The 13,411-nt window shown below is 45.9% G+C and overlaps 1 protein-coding gene across 8 annotated transcripts in view; it reads left to right on the forward strand.

The window, feature by feature from the left end:
* The window catches only part of MYH10 (myosin heavy chain 10), an 87,503-nt gene that overhangs the window by 42,625 nt on the left and 31,467 nt on the right, over positions 1-13,411 (forward strand). For 4 of the 8 annotated variants that reach the window (XM_086857094.1, XM_086857096.1, XM_086857097.1 and 1 more), the window contains exons 6-11: positions 3,328-3,357; positions 6,895-6,987; positions 9,035-9,098; positions 10,843-10,941; positions 11,830-11,973; positions 12,263-12,358. In XM_086857094.1, coding sequence (XP_086713220.1) covers positions 3,328-3,357; positions 6,895-6,987; positions 9,035-9,098; positions 10,843-10,941; positions 11,830-11,973; positions 12,263-12,358 — 526 coding nt within the window. The remainder of the gene's footprint in view (positions 1-3,327; positions 3,358-6,894; positions 6,988-9,034; positions 9,099-10,842; positions 10,942-11,829; positions 11,974-12,262; positions 12,359-13,411) is intronic. The other 4 variants (XM_086857098.1, XM_086857095.1, XM_086857101.1 and 1 more) reach the window with 1 other exon arrangement.

Here is a 13,411-nt window from a genome sequence, read left to right on the forward strand (position 1 = left end):
ATTGGAACTGTTTCAGACTGGTGCTGGTTTGTCACAGAGAGAAGATGAAAATCAGTCTTTGCAGGTGTTTCCTGAGCAGCCTGAGAGCTGCAGGCCTCAGGAGGAGCTGTCAGCAGGGTCAGGGCTGTGCTGGGAGCTTGTGCTGGTGACACTGGACATCACCAGGAGTGATTTTCTGGGGAGCCTTTGGGTTATGTGTATTCTTGGCTTTACCACTGTGCAGCCTTGAACAATCCCAGCGTTTTCTCAGTTTCTACAGAAGCAAAATTGCCAGCAGGTTTTTGGAGAGAAGGGAATTGTGCAGGGTTTGCACCAAGTGTTTCTAAATACACTGCTGACAGTGTGGAATACCTCAGGCTGAAAGACACTTCTGGAAGCCTCTTGTCCAGGCTCCTTTCAAAATGTGCCTTCCTTCAAAGTGAGACTGCATTGCCCAAGCCCCACAAAAGCTGAGCTTTGAAAATCTTGAAGGGATGGAGACGTTGCAATTTCTCAGGGAAGAAAGGGGAAAGCTGGGATGTGAGCAAAAAGAACAGGGAGCGTCCTGAATAAAAGTCTTGGATCCTACCCTTCATTCAGTGTAATGCCACAGTGGGCACTGGATTTGCCATATATCCATGAAAAATGCACAATGTTTGTCACCAAACTAATTTTGAAAATATAAATGAGTCTTCTTTGTTCTGCAGCAATTAGTTTTTGTTTATGTATTAGAAACAAAGAATGTCTAACCCTCACAGGTGCCACTGGAAAGGTGGGAAGTGTCAGAATGGGGGTTATAGAAGCAGCCCTAATTTGGTCCTGTTTGCATATTCATTAGAAAGCTTTAGAGGGCTGATGGTGATCCACAGTCTGTGCATTACCCTGTACACAAGGAGATGCTAAATAGGCTTGTTAAATTAATCCATGACTTGCAGTCTGTCTGTACCCATCCTGTTACAGATAATTATCAGTGACATGTATGTTTCTGAGCCTGTTTGAATGTCTCATTGATTATTTTTTTAAATGAAGCAATTTGTATGCTAAGCCTGGGGTTAACTTTGATTTGCCTGATGGAGTGCTGTAAAAATAGAGCAAACCAAAGGAACCCAGTCTGACACCTCAGAGCAGCACTGATGGGGCTCACCAGGTACCTTTTCCAGCTGGGATGGGAAGTGTTCAGCCTCTGTGAACTGGGAAATGTTCTGCCTCTACACAGCCTGGCATGGTTGGCATCCAGCTGCCTGCCCATGAGGCTTTTCTATTCTGAAATTTCTTTCCTTAGAGCTGACAAAGTCCTGCACAGCCCCTAGCACATCATCCTTGGAAATGGTGTCAGGAAGACAGGGGCTGGAATTTCAGCCTGAATAGCAACAATTCCTGTTTTTTGAGTGTTGGAATCTGTGGCTCCAGTGGCTCATTCCTGAGTAATCCCAAGATGTTGTCTTGGAAGTGTGGGCAGGAGGTGATGCTGATAGAAATGTACATGAGAAACTTCAGTAAAGGTGGGATTTGGCAGAGCCAGGTGGGACTGCAGCAGTCCCTAAAACTGGGAATAGAGGCTGGGCTGTGCTGAGCAGTGGAGGGGAGGGAGAGGTGCCTGCAGTAGTTTATAAACGAGCCCCTCTAGGGCCTGAAGGTGGGGTGAAAGTGAGCCTTGAATGGTGAAACCTTTAAATCAAGTCAGATCACAGAATCCCAGGATGGCTTGGAAGGGATGCTAAAGATGATCCAGTTCCAGCTCCCCAGCCATGGGGATACCTTCCCCTGTCCCAGGTGCTCCAGCCCCAATGTCCAGCCTGGTCTTGGGCACTGCCAGGGATCCAGGGGCAGCCCCAGCTGCTCTGGGGACCTGTGCCAGGGCCTGCCCACCCTCCCAGGGAAGAAACTCCTTCCCAGTATCCCATCCAGCCCTGCTCTTCAGCTTCAGACCATTCCCTGTGTCCTGTCCCTCCATCCCTTGTCCCCAGTCCCTCTCCAGCTCTCCTGGAGCCCCTTTAGGCCTTGGAAGAGGCTTTAGGATTTCCCCAAAGTCTTCTCACCCCAAACTGCCTCTATTTTCACTAAACCCAGCTTTCATGTTGGTGCTATTTTAGACTTTAGAACTCATTACTGGTACTTTCAGGTTAATGATTGCTTTCAGGGGCTGTGTTTGCCGTGGTAGCTGAATTGCTAAATTGCTTAAGTTGTTTTGTTAATTTCTGAAGAAACAGAATCAGTTTTTGAAGGACAGGACCTGAGACAGGATCACTCAGGCTAAAGCTCCCCTGGGTTTCCGAAATGGGCTTTAACTGCCTGAATTGAAACACAGAGGAGTTAAATCTGTGCCTGATTGTGCTCAGTTCTGGTTCTAGTAGGACAAGAATGGACACCCAAGAGTGCAATTCATCTTTTCTATATAGAAACAAATGGAACTCCTCTGAATTCTGAGGTGTTCCTGTCCTTCCCCATGATTCCAGGAGGGGCAGTTCTTTTCTTGGCAGGTAGAGTGCACCTTTGAAAATTCACATTGCTTACCTGACCAAGCCAAACCTCTGCTGGCTGCTCTGCAGACCTCTGTCAAAATCTGCCATTCTGCACTAATAAAATGAGAGTCACAGAAAGAGGGAGTACATTTGGCTTGGCATAAAAATCTCGTGTTGTGTGTGTTTCTCCACAATATTTTGCCTCAGGCTCTCAGATATGAAGTTTAAGATTATTAAACTCACAGGCTGAGCCAAGGAGGAAAGAATGGAATTGAAAATTTCTGCTGAAGCTGTGCAGATTTAAACTTTGAAGGGTTTTTATTTTACTTTATTACCTTCATGTTCCCTTTCCCTTCTTGCTGGCAAAATGTCCAGTGTAAGGTTGTGCTGCTGCTCGTGGTGGTGCTTGAAAGAAAGAAGCAAAGGTCTTGTCTTGAATGTGGATTTGCATTTCTTAAATATTTGTAGCACAGTGCAAAACCAACACCCCTGACTCCTTGGTGTCGCCTCCCTGGTGTTGTTCCATCCCCTGTGTGGGTGCTGAAGGACAGTGATGATCTCCTCCATCCCCAGCAGCCAGCAGTGCCCAGGGCTGGCCGTGCTGGTGGGGATTGAAAGCGGTGCCCCAGTAACGCAATTCCTGCCCTTTCCCTCGCTGCTCAGGGCCTCTGTCATCCTGGCTTTAATTAGTCCTTGCATAAACACAGGGTGCAGTGTTTTGCACATGCCAATAACTTCTGTTCTAAAATGAATTTGGGCAGTTTCTGTGAAACTTTCTGTGAAGTGAGTGTGTGGTTAAACGTGCTGACAGTGCTAATTTGGGATGTGACATGCAGCTGGGAATGCCTGCTTGCTAACTTATCATTTGTTTGTTTGCAATGAACAGCCCGAATCACCCAAACCCGTGAAACACCAGGCAAGTGGTTTTTTTTAATGCTTTTAAAGTTATGTAGGAGAACTGATGTATATTCTTCTCTTTGTGCTGATAATGTGGGAAACCTTGAAGGAACACACAGCTAATAGAGAATTTTGGAAATATTTTTAACTGGCTTTGAGAGAGGAAAGAGTGAGCAGCTCATGAGTTTCTCAGCATTGCAAAGGATTTTAACCACTTTTAAGCCCTGAAATGAAAGGTTTGCCCTCTCTCCAGCCACCCTCCTCCAAATACTGTGTGTATATTGGGTAATGTGCTGCTGAGAGAGTGCAGAACACTTTTTAATTATTAAACAAAGCACTTAATAAAAGATTTGATTAATGGAAGCTACCAAACTCTTTGGATTAAGTGTTTTGTCTGAATGTTTTTATAGCTTTGCAAATCACCAATGAAGACTTTGATCTCAAGTGTAAAAGGTTTGGCATAATTAAAAGCCTTTAGAAATCAAGAGTTTCCCCTGACTTTCTAGGACAGGTGGTGAGAGCAGAGTGGGATCTGCTGCCTGAATGAATGTTTGCTCATTGAGCTCCAGCAGCTCTCACTGCTCAGGTTGGCTGGAGCTGGGCAGATAACTCTGCCCATCCCATGCTCCTCATCCCCCCAGGATCCACCTCCAGAGCTCACCTGGAGGAGGCTTAGGTGGAAGTTGAGGGCAGGACTGTGGAAGGAGATAAACAATTGCTGCCCTAAGATAAATACCCCACTCTCACCTGAGCTGGTGGGTGATACCTTTGTGCTGGGCATGAGCTTTTAAATAAAGAAGAAGCTTTGCCCCAGCCCCTCAGGGGGTAATCAGGGAAACTGAGGCAGCTCTCCTGGGTTAGTTCAGCTGGGAGAATTCCCCCCTTGCATTTCTCTGAAGCTGATCAGTGCAGTGTAACTGCAGTGCAAAGGGGAATAGGAAAGGAACCTTCAGGTGTTATATATTGGAAGCAAAAAATCAATCCCTGGACAGCTGTGATGCCTCTGGGAGTGTGTGGTACACAATAAACCTCTGCAACCCAACTGTGTGTCTGAGCCCATGGTCTCATTTTCAGAAGCTGCAGACATTCCTAGTGTTTAACTTAATCCTCCCCTCATGCACACATCAGGCAGTTTGAAGGGTTTTTACTAAAATATTTCTCAAGTCCAAAACCAGACGGAGTGGTGTTTGGTTTAACCCTTTGCTTAGAGCTGGCATGCCAGGGTTGACATAAAACATTTGTTGGTGAACATTTTAACTGTGTCTGTGGAAAATGCTGGTCCCAAGCTGTTGATACTGCATAAGGCATGGAATCATTAACATCTCTGTTTCAATGTCATTTGGAACTCCAGAGTGGATCCCTGTTGTATGTGAGTAGCATGGAGCTTCCTTCCCCTGCCTGCCCCAGGCCTCCCCCAGACCCACTCACTGGGCTGCTGGTTTTGCTGAAACTGAGACAATAACCTGGCCTTGTCTTCGTGGTGCCTGCATGAGCTCTTGCATGACCTCGCTTCTCCCACAGTTCCCATCCTGCTTTTTCCAAGTGCTGGGGAGGCGCCTGCGCAGGAGCCGTGCCCCTGGAGCTCAGTGTCTTTGCAGAGCACCGAGCTCTTCTGAAGGAGCTTTTGGCTGGAAGCAGTCTGTGGAGAGAGGAACACTCCCAGCTCAGGAGGCTCCCACAGTGAGGGGTGTGCTTTCCTTGGTGCCAGCTGTGACCAGTCTGCGTGTGCAGCACCGAGCACTGCTCGTTCCCGTGGTTCTCACCCACAGCTCAGCATCCAACCGCTTCCTTCAGCTCCTCAGAGATGGTGGAAAAACGAGCTGCTGAGCCCTTCCTGCCTCCAGTCAGAGGCTTGGGATAAATGTGTGTATCCACATTCTCTGCTGGTTTATTCCAGGTTCATTCACAGCCCCAGCCCAGGCGGTGCTGGTGGGACACAGCCATGCCCATGGAGCAGTCGCTGTGCAGGCAGGGGATTTCTTTTCCAAAATATTTCAGAGTTGGACATGCCAGCTGTGCCACACTCCCTGCCTTCGCTGGACATGCAGGGGTTTATCCCAGATCAGTGATGAGGGAATGAGTGCTCCCTTGGATCCTGGTGTGGCTGCAGGAGGGAGAGGGGAGGGCGGGTGGGAGCATTCCCAGGATCTGAGACAGTAAATTTGGGGAATATCAATTGCAGACAGCACACAGTGGGTATAGCAGGCACCCAGCTTCTGTCCAGTTGCAGGGTTTTTGTCAAAGTGCTTTTAAACTGTCCCCTCAGCAGCCCTGCCATGGCACTGCTGGGTATGCTCTAAAACTCACATTTATTCCTTCTGCATTTACTCCTTCTTTACTTAGCCCAGAATTCAGGGAATGCAGAGTCCCAAAGGGAATGTGTTTGGAAGTAAGCAACTTCTGAGCAGATAACTTGAGGTCACATAAAAGAAGGAGCAGCCATTTATTTCCAGGAGAGCTTGAAATATATTTCAATATACAAATAAAACTCTTTTAGGTGTTAAGTAGTGAGTTTTTAAAATTCCTGTCTAAGAATTGACCCCGTGTGGAAGCCTTAGGAGACTCAGTGCTTCCTGTTCTTTGATGCTTGCTCTGGGGCCTTTATTCATCAAGACTATAAATAATTGGAAAAAGCAGGTTCATGAACACAAATGTCAGATTTGGAGACTACATTCCAGACAGCTTCACTTAATTTTTTTCCCCCAAACCATCCTTCAAAGCAAGAAGACAATATATTTTCCTGTGTACATTTGTGCCTCCTGGGCTCTTGGAAGCAGCACAGACTTTTTTTGTTACCAGACCCGCTCACAGACAGCACTTGTAAAAGCTGTTGTGCAATTTCCTCGAGATAAGAACTTCAAATTCTAAACTCATTGGCCAGAACTTACAGAAACATTGAACAAATGCATGAAACATCCCAAGCAACGCTGGCTGGATTGAGCAATTTGAAAGCAGAGTTTGTAATTGGTGTTGCTCAGTGCTGCTGTGCTGCTCTGGCCCTCGCAGGTGTGGGCAGGTCAGAGGTGATGCAATGAGAGGAGTTTCAGTCTGGCTGACTGAGGGGAGTTTCACTCACCTGAAAGTGAGTTTGAAAGTAGGTATTTCTGAGTTTGAAAATAGGTGTTCTGAGGTAGCTGCATTGTCAGCACCAAGTTTAAATCTAAAACCCTGAATCACTTAAATTGGTTTCTTCCCTTAAGCACTCAAGGTCTGTGCCTGATTTCATTAGCCCTAAATATGAGTTTTCTTTCCCATCTTCGGTGACTTTCAACATCCATCAAGTCCTATCTGGTCCCTGCTCTGTTTGTGTGTGTCTCTGTGTGTGTTTTAATAAACAAACCCCACCCAGAAAAACACCACCACAAATCCAGCCACGTTCACCCATGGATGGAGGAGCCTCTGCAGGTTTGGCAGTGAGGGGAAGGAGGAGAATCCCCTTCAGGAGTGGTGGCACTGCCACAGCCAGGGGAAGTGACTGTCAGGAGAGGCAGAATGCTTGAGTCCTGCACAGGTGCTCTGTGATGAATCTCTGGTTTTCTGTCTGTGTGGTTTTTAGGGGGAGCTGGAGCGGCAGCTTCTTCAGGCCAACCCCATCCTGGAATCCTTTGGGAATGCAAAGACAGTGAAAAACGACAACTCCTCCCGCTTTGTGAGTACCTCCTTCCCTAGAGACTGTAAATCTGATTGCTGTTTGTGGGGAAATTACCTGTTTTAGGTGTTTCTCTGATTAGTATCAGCAGATTGCTCTGTTCTCTTCCTCCATGAATCCAGCTTCTCTTATAAAACCTTCTGCATTTTTGGGGTCACTGAAGACACCTCCTCACTGGCTCTTGGCAATGATTTCATTCTAACTCCAGCCATCCCTGAGCTGACAGCAGTTCATAATCTAACAAACACAGCTGAGCTGGGGCTTGTGTGCACAAATCCTGCTGGGCTGCTGTGAAAAGGGAAGGAATGTGGTGGCATCCCCGTGGAAGTGGCAAAGCCTGCAGCCTTCTTGTCATAGCTGTGACTTTATCCATTGGGTGGATTGGAGAGAACATCCTGAATCCTACAAAAACGCAGAGCTTGCACATAAAACCCATCAAAATGTACTGATTTACTGCAGGAAGGTCAAAGAGCCACTGTGTGACTTAGCCCAGGTGTCAGGCACTGCTGTAGCTGCTCCATGTTTATGTTGGGTCCCTGCCTGCTGTTCACAGAGTGTTTTGGTGGCTGATAACTACTTCTGATGGGTTCCATTGTTTTAAAAATTGTGGTGGAACTCAGGATGAATAAATAGCTTTTTACCACTTCTTAGAACTTCCTTTCCTTTGAAGGGGAAAAAAAAAGCCATCTCTTATTTCAGGGAGAAGATGTTTTTAGTACAACTTCAAAAGTGTACAGGAGGCATTAAATCTTTTTGCTTGTGAGAACAGCACTAAAATTTACAGAACAAATGAAAGATTTCTTGTCTGCCTTTGACATTTCAACAGTTGCTTGGATTTATAATGCATGAACTCAACTCCATGATAAGAACTCTGGAAAACTGTATGACTAAATCCATCAGCCCTTGGAGCTGAGAAGGGAGAGCACAGTTCTGTGGCAATTCAGCTTTTTAAATTTTACAGCCCTGTTATTTATAATGTTTCCTGATGTTTATAGAAGCTGGGTACAGGATTTATAACATCAACAGGTTTCACTGCACAATGATCCTACTTTGTTACCTGTCTTGAATCCATCAGAGACTGTACTAATTTAATGAGAATACTTTTTCCCCTAAAAGATGTTAGCATCTGGTTTGTGTTATTTTGAGCTCTGCATTACCATCATGAACATAATCACTCTGATGGCTCCAGCTCTGTTTTCATAAAGGAACAAGTATAATTCATTCCAGATGGTCTCATCTCATGCAGAAAAAAAATCATCTTTAACAGCCATTTCAAAACCTGACTTAAAAAAAATCTCTCTCCTCCCACAAAGTGAGAGGTGGTGTTGTTCAGCCATGCAGGTTTGACAGCCTTCCCCTGCTCCTGATAACCCAGGGAGGACTCAGAGAAGCCCAGTGGCCAATGGATTTTATTTTTTCCCCATTTTTCTTCAACCAAAGGCAGTTCTCTTGTGTTCCAGGGAATAAATCTCTGGTTTGCATTGGACAGGAGAGTGAGCTTGCTGGATTTATGTGGCAGCACTGAATGCTTCCCTCTGATGTGGTTTTTCCAAAGCCCTGGGCTCAGTGCTTTGACGGTGTCAACAGAATTCAGGCCTTGGATGAGCTGAAGAGAGGCCATGGAAGCCTTTTGGAAAAGGAAGGAGAAATCTTTTGGGCCAGGCAGCACCTGAGATCCAGGAGCTGAAGCCCCTTCAGGCACCAGAAGATGCTACAGAAATGTGCACACCTGGAATCTCAGCATTGCTTCCCACCTCAGCCAGAGGGTTTGCTCAGGGAAAGTTGAGCCTCACATTCAGAGGGGTTTTTCCTAAGTCCAGATTCCAAATAAATCTGCACTAGGAGTTCTCAGTCTTTGGAGTGTGTTCGTGTGCAGCCTGCTCTGTTGGAATGAGGGCTGAGCCCATGGAAGGGGAAAGGTTTCCTTTGAACTTGGGAAATCCTGGATCCATGAATGCATTTGGATTATGTTTGGTATAGGCAACATTGTCTTAATGAGAATTTAAAAAAAAAAAAAAAAGTAATTATGAAAAAATCTTCTTTGCAGGGCAAATTCATCAGGATTAACTTCGATGTCACTGGTTACATTGTTGGGGCCAACATTGAGACCTGTATCCTTTTTCCTGCCACATCCTTACAAAAGGCAGCTTCCCTGCTTTGTTTTGCTTTTAACCCTAGAATTCATTGGAATGCAGTGAAAGGTTGGACATTCCTTTGACAGCACCCATCTCTTCCTCTGTTTCAAAATAACTGATCGAATATCACAGATTCAGCAGCTTCCTCATGCTTGGAAATCCTAAACTCCCAAATTCCACACTCTGAAACCTGCAGGATTTTCAGACTGGCCTTAAACCCAGGGTGTGTTAAAAAGGGAAACCATATAAAATGTTCTTGCTCTGGGAACATTTCTGAAAATCCCTCAACTCTTTCCTAAGGAGGAGCTGAGCCTGTGCTGGTGCCAGAGCTTGGATGGGAGCAGCCCCTGCCTGGAGAGGGATGCTCCTGGTCCAGGGGCAGAGCTGGGCCACCTCCTGCTTGCTCAGCTCTAATAGGTACCCCTGAAGGTTCAATAACACAAAGCTTTCTATTGTTCTTAATTAATTATAATTAAAACCAAAGCAAATTTGGTTTTAGCTTTAAGATTTGTTTTATTTATGAGTGTAAAACCGAGTAAAACTACTGGCACTGAAAGCCCCTCCCTGAAGTCGTTTTCTCTGTGCTAAAAATGTATTGTGTAATTTTGAGTTTTCTGGGAGAATAGCAGTGGAGTGGTCATAAAATGATGAAGTTGGAAATCTTGATAAACAACATTAAGTGAATATTGATCATAAACAATGCTGGAGTTTTCATTGGTTGCTGTGTTTCGAAACTGCTTGATCTGAAGTGCATTAAATGTTTGGAATTGTCAGAAAATGTGATTTCCCAATAAGGCTGGGAAAGATCTATAGTTATTCAAAATATGCTGCAATGATAAGTGGTTTTTTTTTTCATTCACCACAGCACAGGAATGAAAGCAGCTTTTAGGAAAGTCCAGAAGAATTGTTTTGCCCAGAGCTTTGTGAAAACAGGAGGATTTAACTCTTGGGGAATTTCTTCTTCATCACAGGAGCTCATCCTTGCCACTGTAATTTCAAATCCCTGTCCTACATTTGCTTTACAATATGGACTATCAAGAAATAAAAAAAATTAAATAAGATTACAGCTCATGGCAGCTAATCAGGCACTACCTGCTGCAGAAATTGAATTTGGGAGCTGTTTAAAGGCAATGTGGATTGTTATGGAAGGACGGAGAAATGCACTTGGGATGATAAAGGATTTCTGAGTTTAGCAGCTGCTGTGTTTTTGGGCTTAAGAGTTCAACTATGACCTCAACAGAAATGATGGAGAAGGATGGCAGCTCCTCCTCACCAAAACTGCAGCTGGTCCATGGCTGACAGCGGTGGCTGCAAGGGAATGCAGGGGGATGCAGGGAAAAACAGACAAGGGGTGGGAGTGTTCGAATGTCAAGAGTTTGCTGCAGTGAAAAGTGGGTTTCTACCCATGTCAGTTGGAAATGTCTTACTTAGTCACTAAAAGTTCATGTTGGACCTGGTCCAGTCATAGAATGCCAGACTGGTTTGGGTTGGGAGGGACCTTGAAGCCCATCCTGCCATGGCAGAGCCACTTCCCCTGTCCCAGGCTGCTCCAGCCCCAATGTCCAGCCTGGCCTTGGGCACTGCCAGGGATCCAGGGGCAGCCACAACTGCCTGGACATTACTCCTAAAATTCTCCTTGCTCTCACACTAATTCCATAGCCTGCATTGGAGCTCTTGTTTGCTCTGTTTTAAGCAAAGCCTTGACTCCAGGTGTTCCCAGACTTGCTGGAGAAGTCTCGTGCTGTCCGCCAGGCCAAGGACGAGCGGACGTTCCACATCTTCTACCAGCTCCTGGCTGGAGCAGGAGAGCACCTCAAGTGTAAGCTGGGAGTACCAGTTTGAAGCCTGTTGGGTGCTGCAGGTGTTGTTTCAGTGGGATGGGGTGGATTTGAATTATTCTTTGGTTGTGACTGGTGAGTTTTAAAAGAAGGAGAGGCCAGGTAGCTTTGCTCTGAAGTAACTCCTGTGTCCTGTCAGATGTGCTGGGAGCCACTCTGGCAGTTCAAGCCAATGTCTCCTCCATGCCAAAGCCCAGCCTGGGCAGGCTGTGGCTGGGTATTCCTGCACTGGAGCTGCAAAGCTGAAAACAGCCAGCCCCACTCAGCAGAGGCAGCCCCATCTCCCCCAGCCTCAGAGGAATTTTACCCAAAATTAATGAAACCTTGGGGCTTTCTTCAAGCCATTGCAGTGCTGGGGTGGTTATCTCAACTCTCTTTGGGACTTTTTTTCCCTCCTTGGGAATTTCTGGTGGGTTGTGATAAGTGAAGCTAATAAAGATACAGACTTCAGAGAACTGATCCACCCCTCCTGTAGGAGATAAGCTGGTGCTCAGCATCCTTGATGTGGTCATCAATCCCAGCTCCATTTCTGCCTGGGTCTGATACCTTTCAGTAGAGATTTTCCTTTTAGGATATTCCAGATGAGGATTTGAGATGATGCTAGATCTGGGTAATGTTCTGTGGGCTGGTTTAATGCATTGAAGAGCTCATGGAGGTTGCTGCAGAGAGAGAATCTGAGTCTGGCCTCAGCTTGGGGGGTGCACTTGTATTTTTAGGGTTTCAGAAGCTTCTGTCCTGGCTTGTAGCCATATCTGAGGAGCTGATTTCCTAAAGCAGAGCTGAGGAATTGAGTGAGAACAGAGCACGGGTGGGTGTGAACAGAATTTCTGAGCTTATTTTTCTGTCTTTTCCCCTTCCCCCAAATACAGCTGACCTGCTGCTTGAAGGATTTAACAATTACAGATTTTTATCTAATGGCTACATCCCCATCCCTGGGCAACAAGACAAGGATAACTTCCAGGAGACAATGGAAGCCATGCATATCATGGGCTTTTCACACGACGAGATCTTGTGTAAGTTATGGGACCTCTGGAATTTTCAGAGTGTCCTTTTCCCTCTTTTACACACACACACACACCCTGCTAATTTAATGTCACCAAATTTAATGTTGCTTCAGTGTCTTTGACAGCCTGAAGAAAATGGTTGCTTAACTCTAACTGGAGTTGAATTCAAGCCATTTGCCCAAAAAGCACAGTACAAACTGTATTTCCTCCCTGAACTGCTCCTTAGAATCTGGAAGAAAAATTTGCTCAGCTGAGCCCTGTGCCATGAAACTGATGCACATGTCTCTTGTTATCACAGCAATGCTGAAAGTGGTGTCCTCAGTGCTGCAGTTTGGGAACATTTCCTTCAAGAAGGAGAGGAACACAGACCAGGCCTCCATGCCAGAGAACACTGGTGAGCTGCTCACATCTGCAGGCTGTCCTTTGACTTGTGCTGAGTTCTCTCCTTGCCCTTTGTCCAGTGCACATCCTGCCAAGCCCAGAGCAGCGCTGAGCATCTTTGGGAGTGCTATGGGCCAAAATGAGGCCAGGCTTGGGCTGATGGCACCAACAGGCAATTCCTAAACCTCTCCCCTTCCCTCTCCTCCTGCAGACAAATGCAAGTGTCCATCAGGGGAATTGATGCTGTTTGCATTGCTGCTAAGCTTTGAACAAGTATTTGGGTTGTAACCTTGTTTATTGCTCTCTCCAAAGACTTAAGCCCTAGGAAGAAGTTCATGCTTAAATCAGTTTGTTTTCTTTGGTTGCTGAGAACAGTTTTGGTGCCAATGATAAGAGCCCTGGAGCCAAGCACAACTTCCATGGTGCAGTGGCTGAGGACAGGAATGCTGCTTTTAGAACAGGCTGATTTCTGGAGTGTCCTGGCAGTGTGGCTGACACTGAATTTATCACTGCCTGCAATGCAATCAGCATTTTGAAGGATATATTTCTTCCCCCACCCAAAAAAAAAAAAAAAAAAAAGGCTGCTGAGGCACATTTGAGGTTTTTATTTAAGGATTCAGTGCCAGCTTTTAAAATATTTTCATGGATAGACAGTTTGGAGAGGAGACACCAGTGGGAAGAGCGGTGGGAACATGGACAGCTCTGGCTCTTGCCTGGGTCTCATTCTGTGACTGTCCCAAATTGCTGAGCACTGGGTCCCTTTGGTCACTTGCAGTGCCCAAAATTGTCCTTTCTGAGGGCAGTGGCTGCTGCCCAGGTGGGGATTAAAGGTCAGTAGTTACTGATCTGGCTTTTGACACTTTTTATGTTGCAGTGAGGAGAAAAGATGAGTGAGGAGTTTATCTTTTGGCTTTTCCTGCTGGTTTAGAGAGCCCACCTGGGTCATTGCCCGTGTGGAAGGTGTGATGCGGAAAGACAGAGGTGCTTCTTGATTATCTTGACTTTAGTTGAATTGCCATTGGTTTTCAGTCTTCAGTTCTGAATTACAACACTGGCTATAAATATA

This window comes from Cyanistes caeruleus, chromosome 19 (genome assembly GCF_971803275.1).
Source record: "Cyanistes caeruleus chromosome 19, bCyaCae1.hap1.1, whole genome shotgun sequence".
NCBI lineage: Eukaryota > Metazoa > Chordata > Aves > Passeriformes > Paridae > Cyanistes > Cyanistes caeruleus.